Below are 23,205 nucleotides of genomic sequence, written 5' to 3' on the forward strand. Positions count from 1 at the left end.
AAATTCTGATGCTCTTGCAGTATCCTGTGATGTCTTGTTTCTTTTATGACAACGTATGATCTTTCAATGTTTTACACATACGTACATGCGGACTTCCTATGTCATGATAGCTACCCAAGCGCGGTGTCGCCTGTTATCTGCGCTCTCTGGCAACTGCTGAAACGAACCTATTTCTAACAGGTCACAGGAAAATATTGCGAATGGTGGTTTGAAAAGCGTTACTTTCAAAGTAAATATCCTTTTACGTAAGTTAAGCTATGTGCAAGAATGTATCATGAATTTATTAAATCACAGAGCGTTTGACTCTCATTTAAAAATAAACTCTTTGATGATGAGCCATTTAGAAGAATTTCGAACCGTGAAGATCAGACATTTATGTCGTTATTAAAAATTTTACTGGCTTATTTGTGTGATATATCTTAAAGTGTAACACGCGCAAAAAAGATCAACAGTATATGCGAAAGCTTAGCTTCTCTTGCAGCTTGAGACCAATATTATATGTGAAAGCTTTGCTTTTCTTGTAGCAACACTATGTATATTAATTTAAACTATTAACTTCCCCTGTTTGTGTGTTCGTGCTACTTAACAGTGATGTTGCTGTTGGCTGACTACATCACATGTCGTATGCTGAATATTCGCTGTCATCGGCTAGTGAGATCACGTGACATAAGCTACGAACAGCTTACAAAAGCAGATCAAAATCTTGATTTCAATGTTTTGGAAAGTAACAGGCGGTGTTTGGTGGAATTCCAGTGTGTGCTGTCGGAATACGAAAATACGCAGCGTAGATGTTGCTGCACATCAAAGATATTTCCAAAACATGTCTCTTTCCCTGAGTTTCATTTTCTAAAGTGCCGGGAAATTGTACGTCCGTGTATAAAACCATAACCATTCAAAGGATTGATAAGGGAAAATACACTGTCACCCAGGAGAAAATGTATTTTTAACCAGGAAAAATCCGGCAATTTATTTTCCTTGTCCATGTATACACCCTGATGTTGCACTGACACAAAGTATCACAAGTTTCTCTTTCACAATTTCATAGCATGATCCTACACTGATTCCCATTTTGTGAGTAGCTGCTCAAACAGTTAAACAACACTATCCACGAATTACAGAATGAACTTTCTCGACATTGTCGTTATCTGCTGATGTGGAAAGTTTTCCAGGCCTGGGATACATACCGACTGACATTCTTCCCCATTTGCTTGATTAAGCAATCAGGTCTGTAAAAGTTTGTCAAATTCATAGCAAACTTCACACAAACATGTTGTTCTTCAAGTTGTTACGTTGTCACTTTGTTAGTCTGACGAAAAGCTGGTGCACATGCTCACTTCATTGCTAATGCCAGTCTGTTGTCTAAACCTGCCACTAGGTGTGCTCAATAGCAACAGCAAACTCCCTCTGCTATTTCAAAAGTTCAGACCCTTTTGAACACACCTTATAAGAAGCTGCACAGTGGTTGCAGCTAAGTTGGTATAACGGCCCTGCCTCTGGTGCGGTAGAAAATGTCTGTGGCGGGACTACCCCACATGTTAGTCCTGTCACAGACGTGGAGTGACATTTTCTGACATGGCAGTACTTTATGCTTTTCAGGCCCTGAACGATATTTTTTAACACCTGGCCAGTTCATTAGACTCAGTTCAGTATCTCAGCTAAATTCTCAATTTGTTCTTCAGCAACACCAAAGTAATCAGATGTTCTTCCTGCTCCACTTCACTTCTTTTCCAGTTCAGTAACTGCAGTTCAAGGCATTTGAATTGTCAGATAATGTCCTACTATGAGAGAGTGATTTAGAATCTGAGAAATCAATAATTTTGGTGTACTAATCATATGTCTCTGCAGGAGGCAGATAGTGCAAGAGGTGGCCCTTATGCTAGTATTCAGTTTATGACATAGTTTTGTTTGGTTTTATCACTATTCATGGACAAATGTTACCATTTCCTTTGGGACAGGGGTGGTGTATCTGCTGTTAGCAGCCAAGACAGGATTAAGCCCCTGCAGAAAAGTACCAGACAGTGTCGCCAATCTTTTTCTGGAATTTCTCTTGCACTCCAGTGTACAATGTGTTACCAGCTGCCAGCAACATCTTGCAATTCCTCCCCCTCCTTCCCCTCCCCCTCCTCCCTCCACCCCCCCATTACCCATCCCCGATCACAATTTGAAAATATGTCTGTAGCATTTAAAAAGCACAGGAATTGCCTACAACGGACATGGTGACTGTTGTAATTAATATCCAGATAAAACAGTCACAGGTCTCGCACAAGTTGGTTCACTTATTACTTGATTTGTTTGGTACATGCTAGTGTCATCAGAGATTCAGTGCTCTGGTATCAAAACATAGGGGTTAAAACCACTTCTGAAAGTGTTGCCACCAAGGCTAAGATTATCTGATGATGCTCACATTTTATGAGCAAAACTGATAATAGTAAATCATATTTTTTGCAAACTTTGTCTATTTTATCTGAATATTAATGTCTGTAGTATACCCCAGCAAACATCTTATGACAATTCCCAGAAAGCCACAGATTCTTTTCTTGAATTACAATGAAATAACACCCTTAGCTGCTTACAGGCGTTGACATACGTCAATGGCGACAGGTGAAAATGTGTGCCCCGACCGGGACTCGAATCCGGGATCTCCTGCTTACATGGCAGACGCTCTATCCATCTGAGCCACTGAGGATAGTGTGTCTGCAGGGATTTGTCTCTGACATGCCTCCTGCGAAACCCACATTCTCAACGTATTATCCCGCACTACATTCGTAGTGCCCCCGCCCATTATACTCATTGCTCGTGGTGTGTTGCTGATTCCCGTAAGAGTTCGGGCACTGTTTGTGCATTCACACAGAAGAAGAAGATGATGGTCAAGTGGCCGGTGAGCCTTAACTATATATATACTAAGATGGTATCTGTTGTCCAAAAGAACAGATACCATCGATGACCATGCAGCTCGTTGAAATGAAATTACAATGAAATGAACACCCTTAGCTGCTTACAGGCGTTGACATACGTCAACGGGGACAGATGAAAATGTGTGCCCCCACCGGGACTCAAACCCGAGATCTCCTGCTTACATGGTAGACGCTCTATCCATCTGAGCCACCTAGGAGAGAGAGGATAGTGTGACTGCAGGGAGGCGTGCCAGAGATAAATCCCTGCAATCGGGCTATCCTCTGTGTCCTTGGTGGCTCAGATGGATACAGCATCTGCCATGTAAGCAGGAGATCCCGGGTTCGAGTCCTGGCCGGGGCACACATTTTCATCTGTCCCCATTGACGTATGTCAACGCCTGTAAGCAGCTAAGGGTGTTCATTTCATTGTAATTTCATTCCAACGAGCTGCATGGTCACCGATGGTATCTGTTCTTTCGGACATGTATATAGATTTTTTTCTTCTCCACATACAAATTAATTACCACAGCAGTACTTATTTTGCCCATGCATTAACTATCCTTATTGCAATTTGCAAAAGTATGTTAAACACAGGCATGTTTTATTGTAATTAGAGTGAATCCCAGTGCACCAGATAGGAAGAGAGTACTGTACTAGAAGTTGGGGCTGAATGTGTGACATTTTTGTCGAGTTTTAAAATGTATCATCTTCAACATTCGGCACTTTCTTGGCCTTGCTTTGTTACTAACATGACTCAACACTAAAATTATAGGGCTGCACTACTATGTATCAACTTAGGCAATTTTGGTAAGTCTGTTTCCTGCTGTTCACTTTTGAGGAGAATTACTCAGTGGCACTTTACATTAATACTGAAAAGCATTTTATTGTGATTTGTTTGTATTCCATTTGGATATTTCCAGTTTTTAATTTTCAGTGTAAACCTAACATTAATTTTAAATGAAAGAAAAAAAGATCTCTTGTGAATATTTATTAGCTTTATTTTTTAACTTGTTGATACTTTTAATAGATACATGATAGTTTTAGTCTTAGTAAGGTATAATGCCAGGAATTAAGTTTAGAAAACTATCATCCATAATCACTTCACTGTAGTACATACGACTGAAATCTTACATTTCTTGTAGGTATCAAAGTAATCCATGTGCAAGGGAAGTATTGCATGTCTCATGTAGAATTTAGTTCTTTGGGTGTGGCACATGTACAACATTGTGACTTAGTTTTAGAATCTTATTTCCTCCTTCCTCTTTTCATGGAATAGTTTTCTTAAAATCGGATGTTAAATGTTTCACAGCAGGCAGCAAGTCCTCATGGACAGAACTGGGCACACTACATGAAACCGTCCACTGAATATAAAAACAATAATTCTAGAACAAAATGCAATATCATTCTTCTCTCGATTTGAAATAAAATTTCCGTACATTATCTACATTTCATACAAAACGATGTACGAGGCGGAATCCAAAATTTTCGGAGCTGGTGCTGCCATCTGGAAAGCAGGAGTAGTAGATCTTTGCACTGCTAGGTGGCGAGAGCTGCATATCTGATGAGTCAGTGTGCGGAGTGGTATTCAGCTGGGAGGACGTGTTGCGTGTCCACAGTGATTTCCATAATACTCTGTGTTTGGTGTGTGGCGATTTTACCCGATGGATCTGCGAACAGAACAGCGATTCTGTGCGAATCTCGGGAATATCACCGGTGACGAGAGCTGGATTTATGGGGTTATGTTCCAGAGACAAAGCAACAATTGTCCCAGTGGAAGAGACCCAAAAAAGTGAGACAGGTGAAGAGCAAAGTGAAGAACATGATCATTGTTTTGTTTGATACCAAGGGAATTGTGCACAAAGAATTTGCCCCACCCAACCAAACACTGAATTCCGCATCTACTGTGATGTTTCGCGATGGCTCCATGAAAACATGTGGCGCCGACGGCCCGAACTTTAGCGTCAAGGGAACTGGCTGCTGCATCATGACAACACGCTCTAGCTCACATCCTTGCTCACCATGACCTTTTTGGCAAAAAACAACTTAGCGGTTGTACCCCAGATTTGGCACCTTGCGACTTCGCACTATTCCCAAAACTGAAACTCAAGTTGAAAGGCCTTCGTCGGTTCGACACTCTAGAGAGGATTCAGGAAGCATCGCTGGCGGTGATAAACACACTCAAAGAACAGGACTTACAGAAAATGTTTGACCAATGGCTGAAGCACTGGGACCGGTGTGTACGTGCGGATGGGAACTACTCCTAGGGTGATGGTGACCATTAGTCGAAAGGTAAGGTTTTCAACAGATGGCAGCATTAGTCTCTAAAATTTTGGGTAGCACCTCATGTGTGCTACAATCAACCATACACAAAGTTTAGGCAATGCATTTTTACCTCTGCAAGCTCTATAAAATTTTGTGCAATGCTTTACTTATTTGATTTAGCGCAGTATCTGTAATGAATAACAAAAAGAAATTCAGTCCTTTGTCAAGCTAAGATATCAAACTAAATCAAACAGTGGAAAGTCCAGGCTGGAATATCAACAGTTATGAAAAGGATAGATTGCTACCCACTATGAAGATGAGACAGGTACAACAAAAAGACTGTTACGCACAAAGTTTTTGGCCACAGCCTTCTTCAGAAAAGAAAGTAAAACACACACACATTCACACAAGCAGGCACACCTCACACACACGAGTATCTACTGCCGCTCTGGTCTGACAGCAACACTTGAGTTGAATGAAAGTGGCGATCAGGATTTGAGCAGCAAAGGCGAAGGGATAACATAGTGCAGGTCGGGGAGAGAAGAGTGCTGTCTAGTGAAGCATGAAGGGATTAGAACTTGGCAGGACAAGGCTGCCAGGGGCAGTGTTGGGAGGCCTTGGGTGAGGGAGTGGAAAAGGCGAGGGGCAGAGAGCGGAAAAGACTGGTGGTTGCCTTGGCAGGAAGCGGCACACATTGAGAGTGAGGGGACATGAGCTGGAAGGAGGTTATAGGACAGAGGGGTCAGAAACTGTCAGGTGGAGGGCATAATGACACTAGGTTATCATAGGTTGAGGCCGGGATGATTTTGGGAGCGTAGAATGTCCCATGTGAGCAGTTCAGAAAAGCTGGCAGTGCAGGGGAGGATTCAGATGGCCCAGGTTGTGAAGCAGCCAGTAATATCAAGCATGTTATGTTCGGTGACATGTTATGTCACAGGGTGGCTCATTTTCCTTTTCACCAGTTTGGTGGTGGCCATCCATCATGGTGGACAGGTGGTTGGTAATCATACCAATACAGAAAGCTGTGCAATGATTACAGCAGAGCTGTACCAATTGATCTTAAGATGTTGCCTGGAAATATTGTTAAAAAGCAGTGGCTTATCCACAAATGTTTGTGTAACTTGGATTTAACATGAATAACGGTATAAGCAACCATCATGTGCTAGAAATAAGTGCAGTTGTAAAGTGCATGTAAAACCAACTGTCCACTCTGAAGTGAATTATTGCCCCGCTATAAATATTAATTGTAGACTAGCATAAAAAACTTCTGTGTGCACAAATAATGCTGTAATTTGTACTTTGTTGACATTGCCATGGCATGTAAAATTACATGTTACGACCAGAAAAAAATGTATGTCTACAATTATGGTTTTACCATGGTATCACAAATATCTCAATTTTCTTGTTAAACTTTATTGTTGTCATTGTATTGTGTTTGTATCAGATGATGTAATATGTTTTACAGAATGATATGAAAATTTGAACAGCGGGTCTCTATCTTAATTACAGGAGCTTTCCGCTGCTTGGTTGAAGGGGGTGGAGATGTTGCCTTTGTGAAACACACAACTGTAATGGAAAACACTGATGGCAAGCGCAGAGAATGGTGGGCTCGCAATACTCTCACTGATGATTTTGAACTCCTGTGTCCAGATGGTAAGAACTATTCTTGAAAAGTCTCTCTTCCTGTGTGATTCTTAATTTTTGTGCACACAGTTCAGGGTCTCAAAAATATAAAAGCAGATTAATATCTATATATGATACATATAAAGTAAAATATAGGAAAGTAAAGAGAATGGAGTGTAGTTGAATAAATCAGGCAGTGCGTAGGAAACTAGGTAAGGAAATGAGAAACTAAAAGAATAGTAGATGAGTTTTGCTACTTGGACTGAAGTAACTGATGATGACTGAAGCAGAGAAGATATAAAATGCAAACTGACTATTGCAAGAAAATTATTTTTGAAAAAGACAATTATTTTACATCTAATGGAAACTTAAGATTTAGGAAGTCTTTTTCTGGAGTGAAGCATTATGTGGAAGCAACCTTTGGATTATAAACGAGCAGACAAAAAAAGAATAAAAGCTATTGAAATGTAGTGCAAGAGAAAAACACTGAAGTTTAGATGAGTGGATTGGATAATTAATGAAGAGATAGTGAATTGAGTTGGAAAGAGAAGAAATGTATGACACAAAGTGACTGAAAGAAGGAGATGAAGATGTAACTACAATAGGCATGTTCAAGTTTATATGGGCTGCAGTTGGTGGTTATTCAGAGATGAAAAGGCTTACACAATATAAACTACTATGGAGAGCTGTATTCAACCAGTCCTTGGGCCGAACACAACAACCACCTCCGCTGCTACTACTACTACAACAACAACAACAACCAATACCACCATCACTACCACCTTTGACTGTCTTGATCTGTAGTAGTCTTTCTAATATTAAATAGTGAGCTGATAAGAATGGGGAAACAATGTTGAGCTGTAGTGGAAAATAATATTAAATGGTTTAATAATTTATAATTTATTGCAAACTTTCCTATTGTCCTTTGCCTCTATACTCATTATACTTTGAAGCCAACACTCAATTTTTTCACTCGCTTGTGTAAGTTTGTTTTCTTAAAATATATGAACTTAAAACTGTAAAAATATCTTAAATGGAATACAAAACATAGTGTGAGGAAAGCCTGTACCAATCTTTCACCACTTCTTCTGTGGGGTGAGTGATTGTCTCTTCTTGCAGTGTTTTTCCATAATCTTGTAATTCAGTGTCAGAATTTTTACATTACGCTGTATGGATTTGATGGAATGTTGAACTCCACAGATCACAAATTACTCTCATATATGAGTTTTAATTATCACCTAGAAAAAGTTACATAATTAAATATTTGTTTGTTTGCAGTCCTGATACACATTAAAATCCCTGTGCACAGCACATTGCATGACACTTAGAGGCATCCCAAACAAAATGACACTATCTATTGAGCACAGGAAGTATTGTGTAGTAATTAATTTCTGATAGCAGTGGAAATATTGCTGCTTTCTCAGGTCAGTTGAGATGACTTCTTTAGCCATCTATACCAGGCGTACAGACATATACCTGCAGACAAACAAATAATTAATCACACAATTTAATTTTAATGGTCCCGTACCTCAAACAGTAGAAATGGCATCCACATAGGATCATTTTCTTGTCTGTCTGACTGACTGACTGTTAAAAACCCTTTTCATCAGGAATGGGTAGACATATCAAGCTGAAATTTATGTCACATAAATAGGTCTATGGTCTTCGGTGGTGTAAAAACATTGAGTATCTAAGTCAGTGCAATCATTTTTGTCACATATTTACAGTACTTCTTGTTGATGTAGAATCATGAAATAGCAAAGAAGCAAGGTTTCACACTACAATCAAAGGAAAAGATCTGAAAATGTTAATTTGTAATTTTTACCTCAAGAAAGCAATTTTTTTGTCATTTGTTATCAGACAGTCTTTCTGTCCACCAGTTAAGACCCCTTTTTGTCAGGAACGGTTGAATGTATCAAGCTGAAATGTATGCGACGTACTGAAGTCTGTGGTCCTTTGGTGATGTAAAAAAGTTAAGCATCTGCATCAATGTAATCAGAAGATATGGCCATTTGTTACATTTCTTGATACTCGCAGACTCCCTCATTAAAACCTATAGGGTACTTCCCAACGACATAGAAACATGAAATTTGGCAAGAAGCAATATTTCACAGTACAGGTAAAGGAAATAAAAAATCAGAAAGTTGTTAATTTGTAATTATATCACACAAGGAAATATTCCTTTTGTCATTCATTATCCGACTTCACACGTGAAATTAAGCCATCCTCAAAGGTCTTTGAGTTCCTATGATTTATATCTTGTGAGTATCAATGCCTATAGGCAAAAATCATTGAGACTACCTCTTGTATAATAATCCACAACAAATTTCCATTAAATAGGAAGAAACTGTGCGCAATGCATGTTCATTTTGTAATAGTTGGTAGGAGGAAAATATATTTTTGCAGCTAAATAAGTATTCATGATGGATACCGTGTGATATTGCTTGTACTTTCCTGATAATAGCAGAAAACTGAAACATGATTTTAGGAGGCAGTTACATATACAGGGTGAGTCGAAAGTCCTTGGACACCTTCATAAGTTGGAAGATCAAAGGGAAAATTGAAATGTGATATGCGAACGTAGGTTTGATGTGGGGCCGCAACTTTTGGAGTGAATGTCATTCATGGCTGCCATCTTGAAATCTGCCATTTTGGATTCACATCTTTTTTTTTAATGGGAATTGGGGTGTATGGCACATCAAATAACACTCGCTTGAGATCTGGAATTTAGTGGTGTAATTTGGTTTTGTCTATCTTGTACAGTGTACAGGTTATTAATGTTGAAAGTTGGGAAATTACCTTCACACTGACTGCTACAACACATGTTCTACATGTTGTCCATCCCGTGCAATGCACAACTGTAGTTGCTGCAACCAGTCTTACTGCACATGGAGGAGAGTGTCTCCTACAATTTGGTCACAGGCGTGTTGCATGCGTTCCTCAAGGTGTCTCAAATCATTGATGCTCTCAGCATACATTATCTGCTGAAGATGTCCCCATAGATAAAAATCAGGGGGTGTTAAGTCACGGGATCTGGGCGGCCACTCCACAGGACCACGGTGACCAATCCACTTCCCTGGCAGTTGTTCCTCCAACCATTCACGGACACCAATGCCATAGTGTGGAGGGGCTCCATCTTCCATCTTGCTGAAAATGAGATGGAAAAATGCCGTCAGCATTCAGTGTGGAAGGGAACATAAGGTCCTGCAGCTGCATCAGATACTGTGGTGCAGTTAAGGTGTTGTATATGAAAAATGGCCCAATGATGGAGATGTCCCATATGCCACACCACACCATCACCTTTGCTGGACTATGTTCTTGAATTGAGGCAACCCAGTTCGGATTTGTGTCATTCCAGTATTGACAATTATGTCGATTAACCTCCCCGTTCAAAGTGAAATACGCCTTGTCGCTAAACAGTATGACCTTGGCAAACGAAGGATTCAGTTCGTGTTGTTCAGTAGCCCACAGGCAGGTCTCCAGCCGGCGATCAGGGTCATCCTCGTTAAGTCGATGTTGCATCTGCAGCTTGTAAGGATGCCACTTATTGGTGTGCAATGTTCGGACAACGGAGGTTTGATTTATTCCACATGCTAGGGTCACACGACGGGTACTTCATTTAGGACTTTTCACAAACGACGCAACAACAGCAGTTGCAGTTTCCTCATTGGTGGCAGTCCTTGGTCGCCCACTATGTGCCCTATCGTGAACAGAGCCCGTCTCCCCAAATTTGGTGATCACGTGAGCCACCATGCTGTACGATACCGGTTCTCCGTCTGGGTGCCATCTGTTGTAGTCAGCTGCTATTGTTCGGTAGCTGCGTTCTCCCTGATATAAGGATGATTTCGATCTTCTGTTCACACGTCAGACCCATTTTAGATCACCTGGAACAAAGAGAGACATGAGTCGGTATCAAGGTAACTTTGAGCATTAATAACTTGAAAACTGTACAAGATAGACAAAAACAAATTACACCACTCAATTCCAGAGCTCATGCGAGTGTTATTTGACGTGTCTTACACCCCCCTTCCCATTTAAAAAAATGACTTGAATCCAAAATGGCGGATTTCAAGATGGTGGCCATGAATGACATTCACTCCAAAAGTTGCGGCCCCACGTCAAACTTATGTTCCCATCATCTCATTGCAATTATCCCTTTAATCTTCCAACTTATGAAGGTGTCCAAGGACTTTCGACTCACCCTGTATTTCTTTCACACTTATACAGGGTGTCAAAATGATTTTTAAGCGGAATTTTAAGTGTCCATTCAATTGAGTAGTGCCAAATTAGTCTAATGTGATATTTGTTTTATCAGTATCTATTAACAGGAACAGTAAAACACAAAGAAAAACCAGTACTTTAGCAGCAGTTGCTGAGCAATGCTGCTGCATGGCAGTAGTAGTCAGCATGAGCCTGGGCAATATTATCACTGCTGGAGTATGTGTTATTCTTCAGCTTTTACTGTCACTGTTAACACAGATCAGTGAAATGAGTGTCACACTACACTAATTTGGGGCCGCTTAGTCAAATGGGCACGTAAAATTCTGCTTCATACAAAACAAACCGACACTTATAGTCAGCACTGGGCACCCTGTTTAATGGTTACCTATTGAACTTTCTTGATGCAGGCAGTGTATGTGAGATAAAATGATATTCTGCATACTTGTGAAATAGTTATTGCACAAATGCTGATGTTATCATTGAAAAAATATAACTGTTTTGTTATCATTGAAAAAATGTAACTGTTTTAATTTTCCTTGATGAACACCATTGTAACTGTATGGTTACACTGTTGTGCTGCTGACCCACACTGGTTTTTCTTTGTAATTAATTGCGGAAGTAGAAAATATATTTTGAGAAAAGGCAAAATCACAAGTCAAAGCACATCCTGTTTATTGCAGTCCAAATCTGCACAAGTAGCAGCAGAAGACATTGATAAAATCAACACTATTCCTGTTGCAGTTACATTAAACATGTGCATTCAGCATTACGTTTTCAGTCCTTAGTCAGTAGGTTTTTGCAAGGCAGAAGTGCAAATCCACTATTCACTTGGTAGTTGCTGATAGAAATCCTGTTTGTCAGCGTAGATATGCTGACACATGTCAAGTAAACCTTTCGTCCTGCTGCTTTTGATTGGCAAAAAGTTTATCACAAACTCAGGAAAACTAAAAATAACTAGTGATGGATTTATTTTCTCAGTACCTCTCAGCTTCTGTGCAACACTTTGACATAGCCACAGTTGTAGTATATTATGCATTTTTCTTTCCCTTGGCGTAGTATGATCATCAGGTGAAATTTGTAGCCAGCTAGACTACATTATTTTGGATAAGCCTCTGTGCAACCCTCGCCGTAGTGTGCTAAGATCCCCTCTTGTGAGTTTTATTCTCATTGACACTTACTTACCAGCTGATGTCCCCTGGCCATGATGGACCAACAGAGACTTGGCAGTTTGTCCTGGAGAAACAAAATACCCCTACCGTCAAAAAAGCAAATCAGCATTGTTTTGATCTTTGATCTGCTCATTCGAGCTTTTTTTGGTTGAAGATGTGCCTGAGTGTGCCACTCCTCACATTGCTGCTTTCTTATGATTGTACTAAAAAAATCCATGATTCATCACCTGTGATCAAATTATTGAACCATTAATGCTCATTGCTATTCCTCTCAAGAAGATCAATGAACATGTTTCTTTGATTGACCTGCTTCTGCTTTTGCAGCACCATTTTGGCATAGACCTTTTGCACATGCAAATCTTTGGTCAAAGTTTGATGTATTTGGAGGATTTAAGTTTTAACAGGTCACTCATCATCCTTATTGTTAAACATTGTCTGATCTCACAAGAGCATGTACACATTCAATGTTTTCTTCTGTTTTTTAAATTGAAGGTCACCCTGAGCAAGGTTCAGCTTCAGCGTGTTCTCAGCCTTCCAAAAACAATTTGTGCCAGCGTAAAACATGTACTTGTGGTACGGAATGTTTCCCACACGCCCATTTCAAAGTCACAGTTGCAGTTGCCCCAAGTTTAACACAAAACTTGATTGCATAACATTGCTCTAAATTCCGCTGTTTCATTTTCATGGCCCACAACAAAAACATGACTTCCCTGATGGCACTCTCAAAAATCACATGATGGTTATATGGAGCTGAAACTCGGACTGGACATCTGGAGGGGATGAAAACACCAGTCTACACAAGTGGAGCAACATAGTGTTGCTAGATTGCTCGGAGTGTTGTCAGTCTCATTACTTTTGTCACTCACCTCGTATGTCTATCTTGCTACATGAATTATGAAAACCTTTTTTCATTACGAGTAACAGTTACAGTGTTGTTCCAATCACATCAGGTGGCAATTTTCCAGAAACAGGACCATTGTTCCTTGATATATAGAGGCATCTCCTAATCCACAGTGCCTCATATTTATTGTCCTTCCACTCACAAATATGAAATTTACAGTTCCTTCCTTTATTTAAGGACTTTTGCTCTCCACTCATTACCACAGCATTCAGTGTTTCATCCATAATGCTGTACAACATTATCCACCATGACAAAAAAATTTCTAGTTCGACAAAGGCACTAAAAATAAATTGAGGTAGAAACAATCTAACCAGCAGATGCAGAACATCAAATACAGTGCTATTCCAAGTCCAACTCACTTTGAAAAAATGTTGGTTAGAACGTCAGAGAGAGAAGGGAGGAAGACTTTTTCTGCTTTCCCTCTATTTATTCCTAAAATGATGGTAATGGTGTTTATACACATTTCCTTGGTAATTATGTATAATTGATATATAAGTAGAGTAACATGTGAAATCAATGATGTGTTAACAGTGATTTCATTTATGCAGTTCTCAGTATTCTACATCATTTGTTTTCAACAACTCTAAATACATTGTCCACTGTACTTTTTGTGTTTGCATACATCGTATTTTTTATTACTAAACTATATTCAAAATGATGCCTTCTGCTTGTTGATGCTTTCAGTTAAGTGATTGGTGTAGACAGTTCTAATTATTTTGTGTGTGTGTGTGTGTGTGGGAGAGAGAGAGAGAGAGAGAGAGAGAGAGAGAGAGACAGAGAGAGACAGACTTTTTCTGCTTTCCCTCTATTTCTAAAATGTTGCTAAGATGCTAAAGGCATTTATACACACTTCCTTGGTGGTGATGTATAATTGATATATTGTGGAGTAACATGTGAAATCAATTTAACCTTTTACATATAAGTATTTTTTTACCTCATTCTCTGTATAACACTGTGGTACAACTGGCAGCCAGTGCATAATGTAGGGTACACATCAGTCATATTTTTTTTTGCTTTAGGTACCCGAGCAAGTATGCATGAATATGAGCGGTGCAACTTGGGAAAAGTGAAAGCTAATGCAATTGTAGCAAGAGGCAGGGATGCTTACAATGAAACAGAAATTAATGCCTTCATCAACTTGTTCATATATGCCCAGCAATTCTATGGACGCAAGGACCCAGATGAATTCACGTAAGTATAGCATTTTTATTCAGTTTTTGTTTATAACATCAAATCTTTGAGAAATATGACAACAATTAGAGGTCTCTTGCCTTTCTGTTGTGTGCAATAACATAGAGGTATTAAAGAGCACTGTAAAAGGTTAGTATGGAGAGATTATTTGGTTATTTTCATACCCATTGAAATGATCTATAATCACACATAAAAATAAAGAATTGTCACCACAGAGCTACTTTGTCTGTGAACAAGTGAACATTATCCCACAGAATGTCTTTGTAACTGAAAGGCCATCTTTGAGTTGAGCTCAATTTATCAAATGTGTTAAATTTGGATAAGAAGAAGATAATAAATTCCTTGCTTTGTTTTAGCAACTAAGAACGGTTGTGAAAGCAGTCGTCTCATTTTGTGTTTTTTTCAAACATTCAGTTTGCAACAAGTGGAAGGTCAGGTAGCACATTAGCCATTATGAATATGGCATTTAGGCAGCTTTACACAAGCATAGGTGCTAACTATACTGCATTATGTGACACTGTTGTTAATACTTCTGTTTGCTTACAGATGCACAAGATGGTTGCAATGCAAACTCATAATTGTAATAAGGGTATTTTGCATACCGATCTGAGTTCTAGCAGTTTGATGCCCATAGCACACAAATTGTGTGTGAAAGCAGTGAGACTAAAATGTTTACATTATTGGCAGAGTCTAGTAAGTCTCTCCTGACCCATTCCACAGGTGATTCTTCCTGTTTCTTTAAGCTTTCCCAGAGTCTCTTCTTACAGCCTTTTCTTCTCCTGCCAGAAGGATAGTGGGAGATGCAAAGGTTGGAAGAAAGAAAACTTGGAAAGCTGAAGGACATAAGAAATTCTACCTAGAAGGATACTCGTTTTGAAAGTTTACAGTTTTATGTCCCCTTAACATGTTTCCATCTGCTGCTGCTGCTTGATATGTAGATTTCTCTGTACCCGTTTTATAAACCACATGATTTTCTATCATTCTGGTAGGTGCAGAAGGGTTAATTTAAGTATTACTTCCATGGCAGCATTCTGAGACTGAAAATGTAGTGTCCAAACATGATATATGTCTTTAATTTAGAAAATAAGTTTCAATATTATTTTGTAAATGTAGTTAAGCAAAAATAATGTTCAGGTTCAGGGGTGATTCTTCTCTGTTTCTGAGAACAGTGTTTTTTCATTTTCCCCATTTCGATTTCAAGCTTTTCGTTTTTAATTCCTCGCTTCCCTTTTAAATGCAAAATCTATGCTATCAAATAAGACTTCAGCAAAGAAAATTGTTGTGAAATAGGATAAGCAATTGAGCTTTGTCTCATATGTAAATGCTGATTCATCGCTAGATATTGGCAGTCTGTATGACACTTTTGTCTTTGTCCATTGCCATATGGAAAATATCTTTAGATAAAGCCTGAAACCACCATCTTCTGAAACCTGTCATTTCTTTTTGTTGACACCTGTGCTTATCAACTTTTTTTACTTTAAATGTTATCTATAGGAATTAAGACAAAGGTCTAGATTTAGTCTTCCTGAGAGAGAGGGGCTCCTACAGCTAACTTTACCCAGAAAAGTAGTCAGCACATGCAGCCATTGAAGCGTAATTTTATGTATATTAGAGACAATGTAAAGGCTTCAAAGTGTGATCTTCCTGTATTTCTTGAAAAAAATTATAATCTTCAAATTTCCAAGTTTGTGGTGCATGAGTTTTCCTTGGCAGGTCGAACATAAATCTTGGTTGCTTGCTGTTTAAACTGCTACACAGCCGTGGTTAGAGTTAAAACAGGAAGCAACCAATATCCACATTCAACACACCCAGGGAAGAAATTTAGGGTATCTGTCAACATGCGTGGAAAATGATAACATTAACTTGATTGCAAGCTTGGTATTATTGAGATAGACCTAAAAATGTGTTTGAAAATTATGACATTGTGTATTGCTGTAACAGTAAAAACAATAAATTAAATTGTGTATTTTATAGTCATTTCTTTTCTGCATTGCAGTTTTAGCATGTTCCAGTCACCACCTCTATACAGTGATCTCATATTTCAAGATGCAGCACAATTATTACAAGTTGTGCCACCTTCGCAACGTAATTACGGTGATTACTTGGGAGACGACTTCCTTCGTGCCCGAAGAATTGTTGACTGTCAGGCAGGAGCAGCAACAGCGTATCTGTCATTCTTATCAGCAATATTTGCTTTACTTCTGGCTCGATTATAATTTCGAAGAGCAAATTTTTTGCTGCTAGTGCCTGGCATGGCAATTACTCAGTTGAGGCATCCAATGAAATGAAAGCTTTGCCACAAAATGAAAAAAATGACCTATATCACCTATTCTAGTGGCTTTGGTGGCGTAGTGGGTGCAATCGCAGATAGGGGCAGGGATTTTCCCTCTTTCCGGTACGTACAGGATGAGCCCATGTCCACTCGAGCTTGCTATCAGATAAGTACTGCTGATCTTTCCTAGGAATTAAAAGGTGGCTGTGGCAGTGAGCCTGCCATCCTCCCCCTCCTAGTGTCAGGGAGAAGAAAGTCTGTAATGTACCTACAGTCAGGCCAGTAGCCCAGTCACAGATCTTACCTTTTACTTTTTTATTATTTGTCTACAATTTCTTTCCTTACTCTTGTGTAAAACCTCCATGAGAGAGGGAGATATTCCACTGAGTACATCATTTCTCAAAAACAATTCTTTTCAGTGGAATTTTCACAGCATTCGGAGTGTTTATAATGGACTTGGAAGGCATTCATATACTGTCTTTCCAGCAGGGATTACATCTATTTTGGATTCCCCTTGAGACACTCACTGGGCTTGTTATTTTTTATATTTTATATTGTACATCTTCACCAAAACATCAACCTTTTCGGAATTTCATAAGATTATTTTTGTTTGGATCTGTTGTGTCTATATGAGCCAGTATCTGTGGAAGTTACACCAATATAAATTGGACTGGGTGCGCGAAAACATTTTTTCTTATGAAGGCCATCAGCCTTGACACTGACTACTCTGTAACAAATGCATTACTCACTGGAATATAAATATTACTTCTTTCCATATACAGTGAACATCATGTTATAAGAACTGAAAATCATCCACATTGACAAACCTGTGGCTTTTCAAACATACACTTGTGCTAGGTGCTAATTACAGAGATATCTGTGTACCAATCTGCTAGCCATTCATTGAACATGTAAAATAGTTGTAGGAAACTGTTTTCCTATAAAAGTATATGTGTCAACTGTAAACCATTGTCATCAAAAATTGATTAAACTACTGCTCAGGGCTACTTGTTCTCAGGCTTTTATTGGATGCCTGAATTGTTATTGCTATGGAGTGTGTGGCACATGGTATTGCTATGGAGTATGTTGTACATGTACATGTAAAAGAGAGCTTTAAAGAAAATCAATTAGTGTAATGTAATCTAATGTGTATCATATTATGATATGTCTGTTGTAATTGAACACATACAACTGAAGAAAAGTGGTTTTATAGCTGTGAATATTTGAGGACTGTTTGTTCACCCATTTCAGATATAAGAACTTCATTTCAACATCACACAAGATTACTGTTACATTCCTGTTTCCTTCTTAAGTATTTAATCTGAATAACAGTTTGATGGGTGAGAACTTATACCATTAATTCCCTCCGTAGAGATAATTTAGAGTACTCCTGTCCATTGTCCACTATTTACGTACATGTTGATATATTTTTAGTGTTGGTTTTTATGATTAAATAATGTGATGCTTTTATCCATAGAAATATTTATTTAATTACAATTTTTATATAGCATTTACATTTTATTGTGGATACTGGCTCTACAATCTTCCCTCTTGTACCTATGGGATCAAATGCATTACCTAATTAAATATTGATTTGAGGGGAAGATGGTTAGAGTGTTATAATGTTCATGTTAGTTTAATATTCAATAATGAATTCAAAATTTGTTTTGATCTGAAATTATAGCCTTTGGTTTAAAGGCATGAGAATGATCTATCCTTCTCTTTTTTTTTTAACTTAAAAAATGGCTGTTACCAACCATTTTGGATTTGAACCTGTATCAGGCAGCTATTATCTCAAATGACACTTTATTTTTATAAGTTCTTTAGTTATTTAGTATAGAAGAAAATTTTATCATTATTTTTAGCTGTGCAGTATTAATGCAGTTTTATAATCCGTCCATTGCTGATGAAGCCTGTCACTTGTCAGCATAGTAATTAATGACTGTGAAGATTTTATGCTATTTTATGCTCACAGTATGTGTCTGAAGATGTTTTTATATGTTCTCAGTAAATTAGATGTAATAAAATCTCAGTTCTACAAATTAACAAAAACAATTTTTGCTAAATATCTTGTTATGTAAATATGTGTCAATGTGTCATAAAAACAGGCTGTTGAAGAAAATTATAGTAGTTTTTCAGTACTGAGAAAATTTAAAATTCTTATTTCTTCAAAAGAACCTTTTCTTTTAATTCCATTGTGCACAATTTTACGTGAAGAAAGGTCTCATATTTTGACCATGATTGTAGTTCGAATGAATGGATACTTAGCCTTTGTCAGACATTCCAAATAAGGTCTTTATGAAATAAAGCCAGAAACTATAAATTACCATTTTGTGATTTCCACTTAAATCACCTTCTGCTTAAAAATAAAACATTGCTCTAAAAAACTTGTTCATTGTCACAATATGAACAAAAAATTTGAACCTATATGGAGATTTCTGTGTTCCTTAGAGGGGGAAAAAGTAATATTGAACCATATTTATTTGTGTTGGTACTGTGTTGTTAGTTCGCTGCTGACAGTAAGACAAATGGGGCCCCATGCTTTATTTTTCATATTGACTGTAAATGACACTGGCAGTGATTTCATTTAGGAAATAGAATAGAAGAACTAGAACAGAATATGTCTTTCGTGTGAACAGAATATATTTTTCGTGTGACAGTTGTCAAAACTGTGTTGATTTCAGTCAGTTTGGCTTGAAGAAGCCGTGAGGTCTAGAGAAATTGTGTGAACATAGTAAAAAGTTATCCATTGTGCAGTTACTTTGTTGTCAGCTTCAAAGCTACAAATCGTATTAGAAATAGTTGATGCAGTTGTATTGACAGAAACTATTCATCATGTAACAAGAAAAACTTCTTCCTATAATTCAACTTAACAGAAAGATGGACTTTTTGTATATGGTCAGTTTCAAATTATACATGTCTAAAAAATAATAAAAATAATCCAGATTATTTTCAGTGGTTGTTAACAACTTTCAGTAGTATGCGATTCCACTGAGCAAGGGGGAAAAGCATATTTAGGAGCTCTATAGTATTCATAAAGATGAAGAACAGGTATATGTCCAAATTCCAGATGAGATTTTTTCTCCCAAATTACTTTTACTTCCAAATTACTTTTACTTCCAAATTATTCAAGCAAAACTCATGGAGATATTGTGCTTGTGCTTTGAGGTATGACAATGAGATAGTTGTTTCTTGGTGTGGAATCCACTACATTCCAGTGTGTGTGTGTGTGTGTGTGTGTGTGTGTGTGTGTGTGTGTACTCACATGTTATGAAAATGGAATAAAATTAAATTAAGAGAGTGCCTACAGACTTTGAGGGTGAGATTTTTGTATGCCAAGTATATTTTTGAGAAAGAATAAACATCTTTTTTCTTCCTGAATAAATTATGTTTGAATTAATGTTACACCCTGTTACTGAACTTGAATGTTAAGGCTACTCATAACATAAGCCAGCAACACTACCTCAAAACCGTTTCATATTTAAGGTTGTTGGTACAGAAATGATTGAGTTGTTAAAGCACAATCACCTGTAGGTGAAATACTTGTGGGTTTTGAGAATAATATAATAATCCCTTAACCAAAGAATATATGTGTGGGGTTATTACCAAACCAGCAATGTTATACGTCATTATTAAAAAATACTAACATAAATTATCTATAGAAGATTGGAACAACTTGTAGGAGCAGATACAGGGGAAGATCAGTTACATTCTGAAGGTAGGTTGAAGAAAGACAAACTACTATTTATAGCATTTGTAGATTCAAAAGAGTTATCAAGGTTCAGATACAGGAGAAAAAAATACTATCTGCAACTTGTTCACAAATCATGTACCAAAGCTAAATGTATTTGCATTATATCTCTAAAATCTAACAGTCATATTTTTAATCCAATATGTTTAATTTCCAAGCATATTAATTAAAATAAGAAACATATTACAAATTTAAAGGCAAGATGGTGAGTTCAGTATCCTGCAGCATTTTCTGAAGATTCCAGGTGGAAGGAATAGGAAGGATGAGGCAAAAGGGTCTCACAATAGTGCTACCTATTTATCTCTATTTCATTCTGATTGCTGTGGAGTATGAAGATTGCTTGGGCTACAAATGGTTGTCATCATTAGGAGCATAACATGTAAATGTGACAAAAGCCCAGTGAGGCTATATAACCCCCATCCTGGTGGTGAGAACAGCTGAGGACATATGGAACAGATGTAATGCCCCATGTTTCCTCTAATTGCTGTTCCAGTTTTTCCACTTATAGATGGGTTTGAAAGCAGCAATCAGCTGGAGCCTGTCAAAGCTGTTGATTTCACTACTAAAAGTTCAGAAACTGCTTTTTCAGTTGTTTTTCGTACCGATCGTGCTTTTCATAATTGCTTTATAGTCAACTGGATAGGTTCAAGGACCCTGAATAGTGTGTGTAAGTGGGTGCACTTTGGTTAACACAGACAACTCTTACACTTTTTTTCTGGCAGAATCAATAAAATCTGTGTGACAGCAACTTCTTGAGGAGGTCGTACTGTGACACAGACACAGGACTTCTCTCTCTTCTTACTAATGTGGGATGAGCTCTCTTTCCAGTATCCTTTATACTGGCATTTTTACAAATAATTGCGTCTAGATCACTAAATATACTTTCATTGATTGCGAGATTTCAGCGACTTCCATAATCAGATATGTAATTAAGGAATAAGTTATATACTAATGTAAAACAGTATATATACATTATCAGTCAAATTCACCCACCAAAACTTGAAACCTGTAAAAAGAAGTTCACTGTCCGTTACAATAAACAATATAAATATGTGGTGCATCAACTATGAGATTTTAATCCTTTTGCAGTCAGCCCTTTTCTGTGGTGAGTTCTAAAAATGTCATACACTTTTATACTGTCATGCTGTGTTCCATTTAAATTGCCATATGTCATGCAATATTATTTAAAAATATGAAAAAATACCACTTACCCACAAAAGTATGCAGTTTAGTTTGGTATACCCAGATTGTTATATTTCGTCACTTAAATTGTTTATTAAGTGACCAAATAAATAATATTTTTTAAAATAAATTTGGTTTTGTTTCTATATAATTAACACTACACTTGATTTAAAGAAAGCTCACTATGTGCCACGTAAGCTTTGAAGAAGCCCATTGTATGAAAAATATTCAAAGGCGAATAAAGTATTTTATTCTGTTCTGTCCTGTTTCATAAAACATATAGAAATTTCTGCATAAAATAATACAAGAAAACTGACAATTTTCATATTATTTACAGAGAGAATAATTACTATAATCGGGTAGAATATTACAGTCTGTCTGATGTACAGGGTCCTGTTTCTCCAAAGCCATATATTTAGGAGAAGAATATGTTTTGCCAATTCATGGAAATGCCAGAGATGTTTTGTGCTCCAGTATGAAAACAATATAGGTCTTTTGTTGAGCCCCATATTCAGGAAGCATCTTATAAAATCTTTTACCCCAAAATGGGTGTGATAGCAGCTGTAGTTTTTCAGTTGCAATTACTTCAGTGTACTGTGCTCATCCATTTTGTCTTCACTGTCAATCTATAAACCAGCAGGAAAGTCACTGTCACTTTCTGCACTGCTGCTATTTTCACTAAAATACTCTGTATCACTAGTATTTTCGAATAACTCATGAATGTCATTGTTAGTAAGTCCTCTGATTGGATCAGGCATTGGACTCTTTAAGAGATGAAAATAAATTAAAAAAAGGCACTAAGGTAGATGGAATGAACAAACTCTAACTTAAAGAAAACCAGTAGAGACACAGTATTAAATAACAATACTGCGCAAAAATGACAACTTCAGATGAAATAACAAAATATAAACTGCTACGAAGCATGATGACAAATGAATAACACAGCAGCAGAGTTAACGACCATTAGTATTTCACTGCATCAAAGCTCAAAAGTCAATAATTATCAACATGCATGTAAATCAAAATGTAGTGTGTCAATATTGAGCATGCTGGCACCATCTAGGGGTGAATTTTATGAGCTAAGCAAAGCTAAATAGAGTATTGTCGAATTGGCAGTCTGACAGCACTTATCATAAATCGTGATCTTGACATTCAAAGGGTTAATAAACAGTACTAGCTATTTCATCCATAAGAGGTGGAAAATGTTGAGAGAATGTTTGTTTAATCGAGTAACAGTACAGGTTCCAACAAATGGGCATCAAAGCATGTGCTGGGAGTTGAATTCAGCTATAAATAGTGGTGTGAACCAGCAATACATCCCAGCCTGGTGGGGCCCAGGCAGCAAGTAAACAACAACATAGCATATGAAGACAATGAGTGGGTTGGTCATCAAAATAATATATGTAAATAGAATCAAAAACACATCTGTACACCCAAAGACACACACATTAATTAATTACACTGAGAGATCTCAGCATTTGATTGATAAATTAACACATTTTGGAAAGGTAGTTCCATCTCACAGCAGTATCAGTAATTTATTATCAAAAGAATGGTCGGTTGTCCTGCAGCCAGTGCTAGTGCTGCTTATGCAGCTGACACAAGTTGTGGCTCAGCAAATTCCAGGATAACATGTCACAGCCAGAACATGTCACTGAACAAGTCCTGAAAAATTTCAAAAAAGCAATTAGCAATAAACTCACTCTGTTCATTTAAAATTTTTTTAGGTTCTTTGTTTT

General features: G+C 37.6%; 1 protein-coding gene across 1 annotated transcript in view; it reads left to right on the forward strand.

The window, feature by feature from the left end:
- Positions 1-19,918, forward strand: part of LOC124788063 (melanotransferrin) — a 120,616-nt gene extending 100,698 nt beyond the window's left edge. Inside the window, exons 13-15 of the mRNA XM_047255153.1 lie at positions 6,666-6,809; positions 14,090-14,261; positions 16,258-19,918. Coding sequence (XP_047111109.1) covers positions 6,666-6,809; positions 14,090-14,261; positions 16,258-16,477 — 536 coding nt within the window. The 3' untranslated portion in view covers positions 16,478-19,918. The remainder of the gene's footprint in view (positions 1-6,665; positions 6,810-14,089; positions 14,262-16,257) is intronic.
- The last annotated feature ends 3,287 nt before the right edge of the window (positions 19,919-23,205 follow it).

Source organism: Schistocerca piceifrons, chromosome 3 (assembly GCF_021461385.2).
Source record: "Schistocerca piceifrons isolate TAMUIC-IGC-003096 chromosome 3, iqSchPice1.1, whole genome shotgun sequence".
Lineage (NCBI taxonomy): Eukaryota > Metazoa > Arthropoda > Insecta > Orthoptera > Acrididae > Schistocerca > Schistocerca piceifrons.